This window comes from Miniopterus schreibersii (genome assembly GCF_964146895.1).
Source record: "Miniopterus schreibersii genome assembly, chromosome: 10".
NCBI classification, from domain to species: Eukaryota; Metazoa; Chordata; class Mammalia; order Chiroptera; family Miniopteridae; genus Miniopterus; species Miniopterus schreibersii.
In genome coordinates, this window is record NC_138110.1 from 21280324 (window position 1) to 21296267 (window position 15944).

Consider the following 15944-nt stretch of genomic DNA (forward strand, 5'->3'; position numbering starts at 1 on the left):
CAACAGGTTCCCTTCCTGCCGTCCTAAGCCAGTCGCTTTGCGACTAATGGAGAGGCCAGTGTAGGGCCACGGAGCCCATTTTGTGGGTGAGCATTTGCCAGGATTGATGCTCTGCTGGACACTGTGGGCAAGGCCGCTCTAACCACCAGTCACTGGAAGAAATGCCTCACCTGGTCAGGATCTTGGGAAGTCCCTGAGATCAGCTGCCCTTCCTGGCTGGGTACATCGCCCCATGCCCTGTGTCTGCTGCCACTGGCCTGGCTAGGTTACCTGGACCTGGCAGCCATTGCCTAGAAATCTTGCCTTATCCTGGCCCTTCTCGAGAAAGGACAAAAGCCAAGGCCAAAGGCTGACCCCATCCCTGACTCCCTCACGCCTGGCGGTACGTGGCAGACAGGCTGCTCCCTGCCGTCACTCTCCACACTCTCCCAGGACATTCCGGCCCGCGAGGAACATGCCCAATGTGCAAATCCCTCAGGTAATGCGGGAATTCGTCACCAGGGGAGCGTGGGCGATCCAGGAATGGGAACTCGATCAGGGCCTGGAGCTAGAGAGACACAGCCCAGGCTGGCCAGCGAGGGCTCAGGTTGCAGTGAGCAGGCTCCTCGGGAAGGGGAGAGGACAGTGAGGATGGAGCCCTGTGGGCAGCATGTGGGCAGGGCTCCTTCTTCCCTGTTCTTAGGGAAAAGACAGCAGACCATGAACCAGGTGGTTAAGACCAGGTGACCATCTGTCCTAGTTTACACCTGGCGTCCAGGCATAATTATGAGTAGAGCCCCTCTGACTCTCAGAAGTGTTGTGTTGTGGTTTGGATGACTATTGTATGGTCACCCTGGTTAAGACAGACCTGCAGGTAGTCTCTTCCGGCTCTAACTTTCAGAACTTCCAAGCTACTGCTTTACTTTACCTGAACTGGAAACTCAATCGGTATCTCAACCAGTCTAATGTTCGAAGTAAAAGTAGAGATGACTTTTCTCCAGTCAAGAGTCTCCAAGGACAGTCCCAGGGCCTGGTGTGGCCACCATGCCATGCCACCTACTACCTATCCCTGATGCCAACAGTTCACCTGCTACCACCCATGACAGACGAGCAGGTATCAGGCCTCCAGCTCCTGACTCATGAGATGAAACTGTGCTGGGCTCAGTCTGAGTGCCCATGACGCCATGCCCACGCCTATTGCACACTCACACCAGTAAAACCATCGCTGGACTCTGCCACCCGAGGAGGAAAGAATGAGAAGCCGGGTTAAGGTCTGTGGAGGGATTTTGAGTGGGAAAGCACCAACGAATAAGGTATTAAATCACCATGCTTCCCTTTTGCCCCACGAGTGGTTTCAGGAAGGTCTGTGCATCGGCAGACAGACCAGACCTTCCCTGCTCAAAGCCCGAGTGCCTTCTGCTCAGCCCCATCTAAGCACCAGCTACAACCGACTGCACCACCTCCAGGGTTGGGGGCTTGGGGTTGGGTGGGTCCTGGGGAGGAACAGCAAGAAAAGAGAGGAGTCCACAGCAAGTTCGTGTCCGCTCAGACGTGCAGAGGTCAAAGCACAGCCTGGTTAACACCAAGAGCCAGCCCTCTTATCATGGAAATAGAAAGAGGGAAAGGCTGGTTAAACATGACGCACCTATAAAATTATATTGGTCCACCGTAACCATGGAGCACTCACACAAACACACGTAAATCCGGCCACTCATCCCTTGCCCCTTGAGTGCCTTTTTATTTTCTATAATTAATCGGGCAGGGGTGGAACTTGGGAAAAGTTCAACCGTGGTCAGAATCTGCAGCCTTCTCTCTAGTAATAACCCACCGGGGGCGGGTGGGGGCTGGACGGAGGCGCAGCTGCTGGTGTCGGGTTACCTGAAGCATGTTGAGGAGCAGGCTCCGGAACTTGGTCCCCTCCACCATGAAGAGTGCCATCTTGTCGCAGAGCTTGGCGGCCGTGAAGGCGAAGCTGCGGTCGGACACGGCCTTCTGGTAGATGGTCCGGACGATCTCGCCCAGCATCTCCTCAGAGTTGGTCGAGTTCTGGGCCTCCTCCATGAAGGTGGTGAGCTTGGCATCCACGTCGCTGCTGTTGTTACGCATGCTGTTCAGGATCTCAATCAGCTTGTCCATCTTGTTCTGCTGAGGGTTGGTGGGCTCCACTGCCACTTCATCCTGGGGGCATGGGAGACAAACCGAGTCATGCCTGAGTGGAGCTGAGGTTTCTGTGTGTGTGTGTGTTTGTGTGTGTGTGTGTGTGTGTGTGTGTGTTGGAGAAGTGGACCGTGGAGGGATGGCTCCTACCCCCAGGAAGGACCCAACCCTACCTTCTAGAACCCGGGGTCTGATCTCCAGGAATGCTGACCTCCACCAAGGACCCTCAGATCCCATGGCTCTCTGCTCACTGTTGCCTTGGCCCCTGTGACATCCTGAACTCTGCCTCTTACCCAGGATTCTCATACGTATTGGTTTTATTTGTCTACTTGTCCATCAAAGGTCTCAATCCAGAAATGATTTAATAGGGCTTATAAAAGATGAAGTAAGATAACAAATAAAAAATTGGGCCAAAGAGAAAATGAGAACAGGAAGACTAGGTCAGGAAGGAAGGTGGCATTCAGAATGCTTGCTATGTTGGTCAGAGGAACCCCCGGAGTAGCTCTAGGTCCCTAGAGCCCAAGAGTGGTTGTGTTCTCTGGACATAGGGATCCCTGTGGACATGGTCTTGGCCTTGTGTCCTATGGAGACTGTGCTGGCCTTCTACCGAAAACACTGCACACCAAGGAATCCTCCAATGTGTCACTAAAACGACGCACTTCTAGGAGGGAAGTTTCAGACAGAAAGCCCTATACCCTTATGGGGTTTCAATGCCACTGCACCAGAGCCAGGCTGGAGGAGAAAGAAAAATGGTACGTGACAGTCTCAAAAGTATTTACTCAAACACAACAGGTTGGTGGCCAAGAGTATGATTGACTTAACTGCTGGCACGTGAGGGCAGAGTGAAGGGCAGGATGAGGGGCATGAAGTAAGGCCCCACCTTGCCCTTCTGCTCTCAACATGGAGAGCGTTGGGCTGGGAGGCACAGACAGACGTTCTAGAACCTGCTCTCTGCCTCTAGTTAAATGGCTTTGGGAAGTGGTTTCACTCTCTGGGCCTCAGTTTCCTCACTGGTAACATGAGGAGGTTATACCAGAAGGTCTACAGCTTTCCCTGAGCCCTGCCATTGCCTGAGCCGATGTCCTTCTGGTCCAGGAGGCCTCACCTGAGGGGAGCCCTGAAACAGGTGAATGGGTGCTATGGATCTACCTTATCTGTTCTATTCCCATGGCCCTTACCTACCCCACTACCCAACCACCTGGGCGCCAGGGCAGGAGTAATGGTTCATATGTGGAATAATAACCACACATGAGGGTCTTTATACATGTTATGACAGTTCATCTTCATAGTCTGTCTGCAAGGTGGGTAATATTGCACCTATTTTGTAGACAAGTAAATGGGCTCAGAGAGGTTAGGTAACTTGTCCAAGGTCACCAAACCAGTCAAGGCAGAGTGAAGACCCAGGCTGGCTTTCTGGACCATGAAGCCCATGTTATTTCCACTCCGCAGCACTACAGTTAGATTTATTAGACCTGGACAGAATCTGGTGGACAATCCTTGCTCCCTGGCTGGGCTGTAGCAATCTGTCCCAGAAGCTGTTCAGGTGACAACTGCACACTGGTCGTCACTTGGGAACTTCTTCTAGGCTCGTTTTGGGACATAGGGGACATGAGAGGCTTTCCTGAAGGACCTTACAACTGCTTGCCCCATAGGGAGCAGGGGGTGGAGGGTGCTAGGAGCAACATTTCAGCCTCCAGACTGGATTGGGGAAGGGGTCTAATCTGCCTGCTCTGCTCAAGGGTGAATCTGGGCCTGGCCTTTGGGGAGGAAGGGAGAGGAGGGAAGGCAGTAGAGAAAGGCCAGAGACGCTCAGAACTCGGAGCTCCCCAGAAACCCCAGGAGGACTCAGGAAGTCTTTTCAGGAAGGGTTCCTCTCCAAGGTGACCTTACCTTCACCCTGGGCTGGGAAGGGGGAGCTGGGGGGAGCAGAGTGAATGTAATGCTGCCAGAGATAGATCCCATCCCTCCTCTGGAGGCTTGGGGGTGTCTCCTGAACTTGTGAATCAAGCTCTAGTGATGCTGGGAGTGAGGGCCTCCTTAAATTTTGTCCCTTACACCCTTCACTGGCTGCTGGTGGATGAAGGGGGCTGGCACTCTGCTTGACACACCTTTTTGCTCTTGACCCTGGCAGGGACCACAGCCTGGCTGGTACTTACCTTGGGAGAAGCCCCAAGGTCCTTCCTATCTTATAAGTCCGTGTTTTTCCCAAATGGCCTTTAGCACGAACAGGGCACTATCGGACCCCAGAACATGCTGCAGGAAAGAACCAAGCCTTCCCTATACCTTCCCATCGCCTGCAGGCATGGGCCTCCTCCCCCCCTCCCCACTTAGGCTGGCGGCTGGTACCAAGTGCCCACCTGGGCCTCTTGAAAGGCCAGAAGGTGTGGGTCCAGAATGTGCTGAGGGGTTCATGCAGAGCTGGCCACGGGCCTGGCCTCTGGTGGCCAGGAGCCCCTAAGGCAGCGGTGGCCAGGGGTGGTGGCTCCTGCTTCCCTCCGCAGGCGCCCCAGGCCCTCAAACCCGAGCCCACCCACCAACGTGCCTACCTCACGCCGTCCTCCCAGGAGGAAGAGAAAAAGGAAAATTCAATTACCGGTACCTTTTCTTTCAGCCTCCGCCGCAGCCTGTCTTTGGAAGACTGGAGCAGGGTAATTTTGGGCCGCTCCCCGATGCGCTCGGGGATAATACTGTCTTTACGCTTTGTCTCGGCCTCTGGGGCTCCTGGCTGCTGCGGGGGCAGCCTTTCAGAAGCCACTGGGGCCGGGCCATCGGGGCTGCGGGGGGGCTCGAGGCCACTGTGCCCGGCGTCCCCCAGGGCATCCTCAAGTTTGGGGCTCTCCATGGTCAAGGTCTCTTTGGCATTGCGGTGGGCGCCTGCCTCCCCCCTGTCGCTGGGTGGGTGCTTCATGTTGCTGTGGTGCCAGCGCCGGTTCTGGCTGTAGCCGTGATGGGTGGGCCTCCCTGAGGGGTGGGGCGCCGAGCCCCCCTGGTAAGATTTCTGATGGTCCCTGTTGTGTTTGGCACTGCCCGGCTGGTGGTCACCGTGCTGTTGGGGCTTGTTCCCTCCTGGAGGTCTCTGCTGCCGTCTGAAAACCAAAGAGGAAAGACAGGGAGGGTCACTGGGTGGGCTGCTCAGGGGCCCTATGTCCAAACACTGTAAGAGGAATTCACCTAGTTGCTCATTTATTTAGTCTTTCAACACCCCTAGTGAGTGCCTCTTGTGTGCCAGGCTCTGTGACGGGGCCTGGGGATACAGTAGAGAATGAGACGACAGGTCCCTGAGATCACAGAGGATTTAAGTCCATCCTTGACTTAAGTGTTTTATACCTCTACTAGAATATGCATTAACACATGAATAAAATTAAAATAATACAATATGCAGTGAACCCTCCTAACTTTGTGTCTGCAGCCACTCTATGTCCTCTTAAAACAACTGTTACCATTTCACGCATCTTCCAAACATATCTAATGCATGTTCCAGCAAAAATATATATTCAGATCTGTATCCGATATTAACTATACTGTTAATGACTTTTTTAAGTCCTCCCCTGAGGACATGCTTAGAGAAAGGGAGAAAGAGAGAGAGAGAGAGAGAGAGAGAGAGAGAGAGAGAGAGAGAAACACCCATCAGTTGCCTTCACTGGGGATAGAATCTGCAACCCAAATATGTGCCCTGACCGGGTATCGAACCGGTAAATTTTCAGTGCACAGGATGACACTGAACCAACCGAGACACTCCAGTAGGGCTCTTGTTAATGTTTCAAGAGCTTTTTTACCATAATGGCTCTTGAAAAGCTATGTCATTTAAACAACTTTTTTTTTTTTTTTTTTGCTACGGTGACGTTTTCAACCCCAGACCCAATAACAAAATATACTATAAGAAGTTAAGAGCTGAATTGTGTTCCTCCCACCCCAATTTATGTGTTGAAGCCCCAACCCCTCAGAACCTCAGGAAGTGACTATATTTGGAGACAAGACCTTTATAAAGGTGATTAAGTTAAAATGAGGCATTAGGGTGGAGCCCAATCCAATATGACTGTTGTCTCTATAAGAAGAGATAAGGTCAGATGCGCTCATGCATAGAATGACCATAAGAGGACACAGCAAGCAGGTGGCCATCTGCAAGCCAGGGAGAGAGGCCTCAGGAGAAAGCACACCTGCTGACACCCTGATCTTGGACCTCCAGCCCCCATAAATGTGAGAAAATAAATTTCTGTTGTTTGGCGACCCAGTCCGTGGTATATTATTATGGCAACCCAAGCTGATGAATACAGAAGTGATATTTAGCATAATGGTTTTAGGCAAAGACAGGCTCACTGATTTACTTGACACAACGCTTTCTAAGCAGAGCATATCATATGGAACAACTCTGAGGTGTGCACTATGGGACAAACCAAATATTTTGATTTGTGGATTGCAGGCAAGCAAGGTGTGTGTGGGGGGGCATTCTGACGACCCTTCGTCTTGTGCACAAGGAATCTTCTGCCACTGGAAGCCCTCTGTGTCCCATCTCTATTCCACCCTCACGGTGTTTTCTGTGCCATGGCTGTATTTGAGTGCAACTGGAGAACAAGATAACCATGAGCCCCTCCAAAGTTGTAAAGTCAGAGAAGAAAGTTTGCAGAAAGTAGACTACCTTCTAAAAAATGAGGCCCACAGTGTCAGTCTCTGTGACCCATCTCTTTGGTGGGTACAATAGACCTTCCTTTCATTGCATTTTATGAACGAATCATATTTATTTTCTTTCAAATTATTACTGATATAAACTCAATTTGAATGTTCATTTGATAATTTTGTGTCTGTAACAATTTGGGGATATCTTAGGTTGGAGTTAAATGTATCATTTTCCCATTAAAATAAATGAAAACACTTTTTTTTTAAAAAAAAAAAGCTTTCCCTAAGTGGCAGGGTTTTCAGGGGAACTTAGTTGTTAAGTGAGAGACAGGTATATGGTGCTCATTCTGTTTCCACACAAATGGTAACTTACAATACATTGTATGTAGTAGTCCCCCGCCTTATCAGCAAGACCCCTTGTGGCTGCCTGAACCCTATATATACTATTCCCCCCCCCCCCCATACATGCAACCTTTTCACTTCACGGCTTCTCTATGGCATATCCAAATTGCCAGTAGCAGTACTCTTGCACTTTGGGTTCGTTATTAAGAAAAATAAAGCTTACCTGAACACAAGCACTGTGAATACCATGGCAGTCGATCTGATAGCCAAGGTGGCTACTAAGTGACTAAGTGGTGGGGGGCATATACAGTGTGGAGATGCTGGACAAAGGGATGCTTCACGTCCAGGGTAGGATGGAGTGGTATGCTACTCAGATTGGTGTGCAATTTAAAACTTATAAATTGTTTATTTCTGGAATTTTTAATTTATATTTTCTGATCAAGGTTGACCATGGGTAACTGAAACCGTGGAAAGTGAAACCATGGATAAGGGGGATTACTGTATTAGAAGTAGAAACCTGTATGTCTCTGGGTGGAAATTTGTAACAAGGGCCTCTAAAACATGCAAACTACTGGGCCTTGCAACTCCACTTGTGGCAATTTACAAAGGAAATAATCGAAGATGCGCACAGGGATGTAGGTATAAGGATGTTCACAACAGCAAGGTTTGTAACAGCAAAAACCAATGTGGAGCAATGAAGAACATGGTGAAAGTTCCCTCCTGATGGAAGAAAGCACGTGTTGTAATGTGTGCAGCATGGTGCTATTTTTTAAGGCAAGCATTTATATGCATAAAAAATTCTGGAAGGATACACACCAAAATGTTAACAGTGGTTTTTTGAAATGAACATGAATTAATTTTTCTAAGCTTTGTATTGTGAGGTCACTATAGATTCACAAACAGTTGTAAGAAATATGGCAGAGAGATCTTTTGTATCCTTTACCCAGTTTCCTTCCATTGGTAACATCTTGCAAAACTATAGTACAGGATTTTGACACGGATACAAGTCAAGATACAGAACATTTCCATCACCCCAAAGATTCTACATATCCCCATTTGATGGTCACACTCACTTCCCTCCCACTACCTCCTCCTTAGCCCCTGGGAACAACTAATCTAGTTTCCACTTCTACAACGTTGTTATCTCAAGAATGTTACATAAATGGAATCACACAGTACGTAACCCATTGGGATGGACTTGTTTCACTCAGCATAATTCCTGTAGATTCATCCAGGCGGTTGTGTGTATCAACAGTTCATCCCTTTTCCCTGGTGACTAGTATTCCAGAGTGTGGATGTACAAGTGAGTTTAACCATTTACACACTGAAGGACATTTGGTTGTTCCCAGTTATAGGCTGCTATGCACAAAGCTGCTAGGAACACTTGTGTACAGGTTTTTGTGTGGACACAGTTTTTATTTCTCTGGAATAAATGCCTGGGAGCACCATTCCTGGGCTGTAGGATAGTGGTATATTTAGTTTTTTATGAAACTGTCGAACTGTTTTCCAGAGAGGCTGTACCATTGTATATTCCCATCAGCAATGCATGAGAAGTTTCCAGGCATTATTTCTTTGGGTAATTTTTCAGCCCCACCCTTTTTCTTGTCTACTTTCTAGATTCTAAGGACACGTGAAGGTCAGTGCATTCGTTTTCGGTCTATTTTCTCTCTGTGGCTCAGACTGGATCATTTCTATTATTCTATCTTCCAGTACAACAGCTCTTTCCTTTGTTCCCTCCGTTCTGCTGTTGAGCCGATCTATTGTTTTTAACTTAACTGTTAAGTTTTCGTTTGGTTCTTTGTAATATCTTCTATTTCTTTGCCGAGATCTATTTTTCATTTGTTTCGAGTGTATTTCTAATTGTTCTTTGTAGCATTTTTTATGTTGGCTGCCTTAAAATCTTAGATAATTCTAACATTTCTGTCATCTCAGTATTGACATCTACTGTCTTTTTTCATTCAACTGAGATTTTTCTGGGTTTTGGTATGACAAGAGTTTTTTCAGTTGAAACCTGGACAGTTGAGGTATCAGTTATACCTAAAGGGCTGCAGTGCCTTGTGGCTGCCAGGTGGGGAGTAGGGGTCAGGTTCCCCACTGCCCCACACTGACACGGGTGCCTTATCGCACCCTGGGAGGAGGGTGGAATCTCGGCCCCTCACCTGGCCTTTGGGGTCAGTATTTTCTGGGGCATTCGCCTGGAGTAGAGCAGAGAACCTAAGAGATTAAGAGTCTCCTGTCTTGTGAGGCTGCCCCTTTCCTGGTTCTTCGGCTAGAGAGGGCAGGTTTCTGTTGGGCTTTTTGGGTCTGCCTGCGCTTATTGGCACTTTGGGTTGCCAGCTTCTTTAGCTCCAAGTCTAGGATCTACGAGGTCAAGAAGAAAACTCAAGCAAGTCACCACCGTGTCACTCCTCAGGTGCCACGGGCCCCAGTCTGCCTTCTCTCCACCTTCCGGAGTCCTCTTACGTTTGTTTTTATATATGATGTCTAGGGGGTTTAGTTGTCTGTATTACTTTAGTCATTTAAGAGTCATTAGAGAAGCATTTACAGCAGCCTGGTATGTTGAGCTGAGCGTGAGGCCTGCATGGTATCTTCATCCTTGCCTGGGTGCAATCTCAGTGGGCCTAATGTTAAAGTTCTGGAAGATGGTCAGTTTGCATTGACAGCAGGGGAGGGATCGCCAGCGTGGACACCCAGGGGAGAGTTGGGCCCCATCAGCAAAGTGAGTCACTGAGTCAGGCTTCTCCCAGGGATCACCAACTGGCCAGGAAAGAAGTCCCATGGCCTGCCAACTCCCCAGGGTGCCGTGTGCCTGCGACTGTAGTGAATTCTCCCTACTTTTATTTTTCATTACTTTCAACTAATTGGCCCTATCTCCTTCCACTCTCTTTGTTCTTTGCATGTGAGTAATCTTTAAGCCCCGAGAAGAACTTTGGAAATTCCCTGGCAGATAATGCTGGAGTCACACAACTTCTGTCACCCTTATTTAGAATTTTTGTGGTGCCTGCAGCTCTGGCCCAAGGATGCCCCCAGAGAATGGCTGACCAAGCCCTTCCCAGCATTTGTCTTGAAACTGTCTGGTTTCCCAGTTACCATATCAGGGATTTCCCTTCCTTTGCCCTAAATCCGCCCCCTCCCCCAACCAAACCAAACCAAACCAAACCAAACTTCCTTCTACCTGGAGGAAGAAGGGGTCATTTCTACACAGCTGGGGTCAGGGTGGGGTTTGTGTATCAAAGGCACAGAAAAAATTCAGCTAGGTCTTTGCAGAGCTTCTGCTATTTCTTCCTGGAAAGAATTTTTTCTGCCAGCAGTGGTGGTGGTGGTGGGGGCACTAGAATTCCATGTCCTCCTAGTTCAAAAGCCTGGGGCCAGTCAGCCCTGTCAACACAGCAAAGACAAGAGTGCCCGGTTGCTGGGTCTTCTCAGGCTCACTCTGTCTGGTGGCAGCTCCTTTGCACATGTGGAGTGATGTCCGTGGCTGGGAGGGGAGGCCTGGGAGTCCACCCTCAAGTGTCCCCTCCTAAGGCAGGCAAGACTGATGGAGTCAAACAGGAGAAGGCTGATATGGTGCTGGGTGGGATATAAGATTGGCTATGTGGCCCCTGGAGGGCACAAAACCTCTTCTGCCTTTTCCTTCTTTCTGCTCGAGGCCCTGCTTCGTTCTCTGTGTGCAGGCGGGTCAAGACTTTCTTCCCATTGCACAGATAAGCCAACTGAGGCTCAGTAAGGTGAAGTCCCACACTAGAGGGCCTTGTGGAGGCTCTCAGAAGTGTGCCCAGTCTGTCAGCTCATCACAGCACCCAGGGCCCACCTCCTGTCTCTCCCCATCCGCTCTCAGATCCAGCCCTCTTGGGAGAGAAAGACTGAATTATAATTGAGACCTGCTGTGGTGACAGCCCCACGAGGCCCACGTCTTGACCTAGGAAAGGGCTCTGAAGGCCTGACCCATTGGAACAAACTTGGGGCTGGGCCTTGGTCCCTAACAATGGAGACTCAGGCTCCCCTGCTCTGGCCATTAACAAATATTTGTCAGCAGTTGCTGGCCGAGCAGGCCAAAACCAGCTCCTCTCTCTTCTGTGTTTGCTGGCCCTGGGTTTCGTCGATACCTCCCTCCACGGTCCAGCTGGCTGCTCACCATGAAACCTGTGGGTTTGGCTGGGCTGGGGATAGGCTGCTCTTGCTCCTAGCAGCCAGGCAGGGAAGGCACACTTGGTGTTGGGTACACGGACGTGTGGACCCAGCTTTTGGAGAGACACGAGACATGCAGTTCTGTAGCCCTACAAGCAAAGAAGGGGGGTGGGAAGCCAGCTCCCTGCCCACTTATTATGCTCTGATCTCTCCGGGGAAGCTTTCTCTGGTGGCGGTGGTGGGGAGGAGCGGCTTAGCAGATAAGATTAATATTCCATTTGTGCTACTGGTAACACCTGCTGTTAGGGAAATACTGCTTATTTTTTGAGAATGGAAATTGTCAGTACGTTGTTGCCATCACTCATTTAGTTGATTCTTCTTTGGGTTCTGAAATCAGATGTTTTGTTTCATTCTAAGATTTCTCTCTTTTATTAAAAAAAATATCCTCCAAACACGACAGCTGCATTTTAGGAGGTGGGTGTTGGGAGAATAACTTCAGATTTTGTTTTAAAAAATGATTTTAACAGCAGCCCAAATGCAGACAAACATCCCTCTGTTCATTTTTCATTTCCTAATTGTTCCAAACTAGATATTCTGAGGGCCACTGACTTATTACGGTGCCCTCAATGTCAGACACTTTACCACATAATTTGTAGGTCTGCTTAAAATTTTCTGAAAGCAAAATTCCTAGGGCCAGTGGTTTTAAAACTATTCATGGGTTCATGTTTCTTGCCTTCAGGAAAAGTGATGACTGCTTATTCTGGAGCTTAGGCGCCTCCGTTCCTGCCACCTACACACCCCCCACATGGGTCCCACCTTCCCTGCCCCAGCCACCCGGAGAAAGCAAGAGCTGAGGTGAGACTGAGGCTCAGGTAGGGGGCGGTGCTGCTGAGCTTAGTGTCAGCATGTGGGGCCTGGAAATAAAAGCTGCCCATCTCACACACCCGTCCCAGTCTGCAGAAGGACTATGAAGCTTAATGAGGGAAGGCATAGGGGAAAATTATTTCCCTCTTCAGGGAGTCAACAAAGGGGATCATGACATAGGCTTACCTAAGGTACAAGGATCAGAGCAGCCTATGTTAACTGAGCATCTACTATGCACTTGGGGGTGAATTAGATGACGGAAATCCACTGAGTCTGTTCTGCAGGACACTTACTCCTTGTCAGGCCTGGGAGACTGCAGCCAGCTCAGAGCCTGGCTCGGCCACTCGCAGCTACATAGCTCAGGGTGATTCTGCCTCACTGTTGCCTCTGTTCCCAGCTATGTTGATCCCTACCTCAGAGTGACAGCATGACAGTTTTATAAATGGGAAAGCAAAGGTTCAGAGAGGCTGCTTCGTTCCCCTGGGGTTGCCCAGCTAGTTAGCAGCAAGCCTGTCCGGAACTCCAATCTATGTTTCCACTCTAAGGGGCTGCCTGAAAGACTCTAAGACTGGATTTAACAATTGTCTGGGGTCTCAGGGCTCTCTGGGGCACTGAGGGCATCCCTACAAAGCTTTGACAACTGAACCACCCTGTCATTGCCAGGGCATCATCAACATCATGTTAGTGCTGTACAACTGAGCTTTCTGGATGCTAGGCCCACTCCCCGCACTGGGGTCTTGGGACAATGCCATGAGGAGAGTACCATGTGTTTCAGGGAACCTCCTGCTGCCCCAGATGGTCAGCCAAGCTTTAGACTTTCCCACTCCAACAGACTGTGGGACTCTCCTTTCACCCAGAGTCGGGCAGGAAAAATCATTCAAGACTGGGGTGTCTGCCAGCCAAGGCAAAAGTTCATGCAAGAAGTTCGCTATTTCACTGAATGGTTGAAAGTTTTAGAAACCAGATGTTTACCTGGCCAAAGGGATGCTCTGGAATGGAAATGAGAGGGTCTGAGCGGTACTTCTGTGCCCTGAAGACAGAGAAAAGACTTTTCTCAGCAACTACAGAATGTATGAACCAATGAATGACGAATGACAGGGGAAAGACTGGTTCAGTTATTGCTTCTGCTCTGCCTGGAGGTTAATCAGGTGTCAATGGGCTTGCCCAAGGCAATATGCTCTTGGAACACTCCAAGGGAAGTTGGGGGTGGGGGAGTGAATAAGCGTATAACTGCCCTAAGGAGTCTCTTAACATCTCTCTTAATCCCATCCAGGTTTCAAGGCCCAGATCTGCTCCGGAGCCTCCCCAGCCCTCAGGACACCCCTCCTTCTCTCCAGACTCCTAATGTGACTCCCTAGTCTCTGTCACCAGACCAACCTTGTGTGTTCCCCCCACATGCACTTAAAAGCATCTGCTTCAATGAGATGAGGTAGAACCTTCTCTAAATCTCCCTTGAGGTCTGGTATGGGATTGGGCCTCAAAATATGCCAGACCCTAGGGACACAGCCCTGACTCAGACACAGGGCTATGCCCTCATGGAGCTTAGAATCCATGTAAAGAGACAGATGCTAATCCATTAATCACAGAAACTGTATCTGGCTACAACCAGGGACAAATTCACAAAGAAAAAGAAACAAAGCAGCATGGGTGGGGGTGGGGGTGGTCTGTTCTAGTTTAGTCTGGAGGCAGGATCAGCCACTTAATTTGTGGGACCCTGTGTAAAATACAATGTGGGTTTCTTGTTTAAATACTATTACAAATTCCAGGACAGCCACAGTAGAGCATTAAACCAAGAGTGGCCCTTCTGAACGTGGGTCCCTGTGTCACTGCACATAGAGCACACCCATGGCACCAGCCCTGGCCAGAGGGCTGCCGTGTGGAATAGGACCGGACCTGAAATCACAAGGGATAAAGCATGCTAACATGTATGAAGCACTACCCATGTGCCAGGCACAGCTTTCATTTAGCCCTAAGAGGGAGAGAATATTGTAAACCCCGTTTTATAGAGAGATCAGTGAAGCACAGAAAGGGTAGGCACTTGCCCAAGGCCACACAGCTTGCAAGAGGCAGAGCTTGGATTTGAATTAACTATCTGGCCTTAAAATGTGTCCTTAACCACTACACTCTCTTGCCTCACAATTTTTGAGGCCTGTTCCAGCATCCTGAGGACCTGGGGCAGCCTGCATACCACTGAAATCCAAATTCAGAGGACCCTAGGCCTTGGCCAAAGCCCGTGGGGGAAGGGGCTGTGGGCTGGCAGCATGGGCTAGATCTGCAGAAGCAAAGGCCAAAGGCTGAGCTGAGGGCACTGGGACCGGGGAAGCTGACCCGTGGGAGGGGAAAGCCTGGGAGGGCTCTGGACGGGAGCTCTGCCTCGAGGTTTGGAAATCCGGTCTTCCAGCCTTGGCTCCACTGCGTCTGGGGAAAACCACAGAACCACGTGTGGCCCTTGGGTTTCCATTCGTGCTGGGAACAATGCTTTCCTCACCACAGCCTGCCAGTTTCTGTGGCTGGGGCTAGGGGTGGGGTTGAGTTTTCGGGTGGCCCTCTGGCTTTGCTGCTGCACCCTGGGGGAGGAGAGGAGGAGCTGAAGGCCCTGGCTACCTTCTTTCTTCCATGGGAAAACGGCCTTCTTTGGGGTATCAGATGGGGCTCAGTCTCACTCAGCTGCTGAGGCATTTTGAAGGCCCTCCTCTTGACCCCAGGGACAAAGCCAGGGCTCTTGGCCCACCTTGCCCAGCACTGATTTGCTGGGCAGCTTTGGCAAACCACCCAACTCCCCAAGTCTCAGTATTCCCACCTGCAGAATGGGAATACCAAGTCCCCACTCAATGTGTTCCTGTAGGTGGGGTCCCACATTCTCTGCATTCCTGCCAGGGTCACAAGGCTGGTCTGAAGTTACAATACAATCAAGCCCTGGAGAGCCTTTGGGGAACAAAGGCACATTACAAATACGAGGTATTATTTTTGTTCCAGTGTAATCAGGCATTCCAAGAATCCCTGGCCTCATACGTTCAGAGGCAGCGTGATGTCATGGGAAGAGCACGCGGCTGCCCCAGCAGAGAGTTTCCAGGGGAAGGCCCTCGCCCTTCCACCTGGCCCAGCCAAGCCTTGCAGTCTCAGAGGTTTGGCCTGTGGACCCTCAGTGCAGCCTGCTGGCAAGTCCAGGCAGGGCGCTCTGAGCTACGTGTCCACCAGGGTGCTCTCTGAGGCTGGTGGCCACAGCCATGGATGCAGGTCAGTCTCAACTGGGATGCTGGATTTTCCAGCTCTTACTACCTGCAGCTAAATTGAGCCAGTCACGGAATCAACACCGGGAAGCAAAATCTCACTATGCTACCTTTTTGGAGTCTCAAGATTCTGCCAGCTCCCACCCACTTTTCCTGAAGAACTGAGGACGCCCAGCTATGGGTGCGAATTTCCCCCACTGTGTGGACTCCCACAACTCCTCACTGCCTAGAATACAGAAGGTGCTCAGCACAAACTACCAGGGTATTTACCAAGAGGCAACACACTGCCATGGTTCCAAGCACAGACTTAGGAGCTAGACCACTAGAGTTCTACACTTCTGGCTGAGCAACATTGGGCAAGTTCTTTAATCTCTCTGGAACTTAGCTTCTTCATCTGTAAAATGGGGACAAATGGAGTACCCATTTCATAGGGCTCTCGTGCATTTTAAAGGAGTTGGTGTGAATGTTATTTTAGTATTTGGTTGTAATAATATTACATTGTGGGTTTTCTAAACAATATAGGATAAATCCATCAGCTATTCAGAGAGAGTGATGAGCATTAGCGCACCCATAGCGCAGGTGGGAGAACTGAGGCTGTTGGGGGGGGGGCAGTGTCAGGCTATTTCAAGT

At 49.9% G+C, this 15944-nt stretch overlaps 1 protein-coding gene across 8 annotated transcripts in view; it reads right to left on the reverse strand.

Annotated features, from left to right (window-relative positions):
- Positions 1-15944, reverse strand: part of CTIF (cap binding complex dependent translation initiation factor) — a 248619-nt gene that overhangs the window by 82368 nt on the left and 150307 nt on the right. For 6 of the 8 annotated variants that reach the window (XM_081148375.1, XM_081148370.1, XM_081148371.1 and 3 more), the window contains 2 exons: positions 4730-5222; positions 1858-2157 (listed from right to left, as the gene is read on the reverse strand). In XM_081148375.1, the coding sequence (XP_081004501.1) occupies positions 1858-2157; positions 4730-5222 (793 nt within the window). The remainder of the gene's footprint in view (positions 1-1857; positions 2158-4729; positions 5223-15944) is intronic. The other 2 variants (XM_081148374.1, XM_081148376.1) reach the window with 1 other exon arrangement.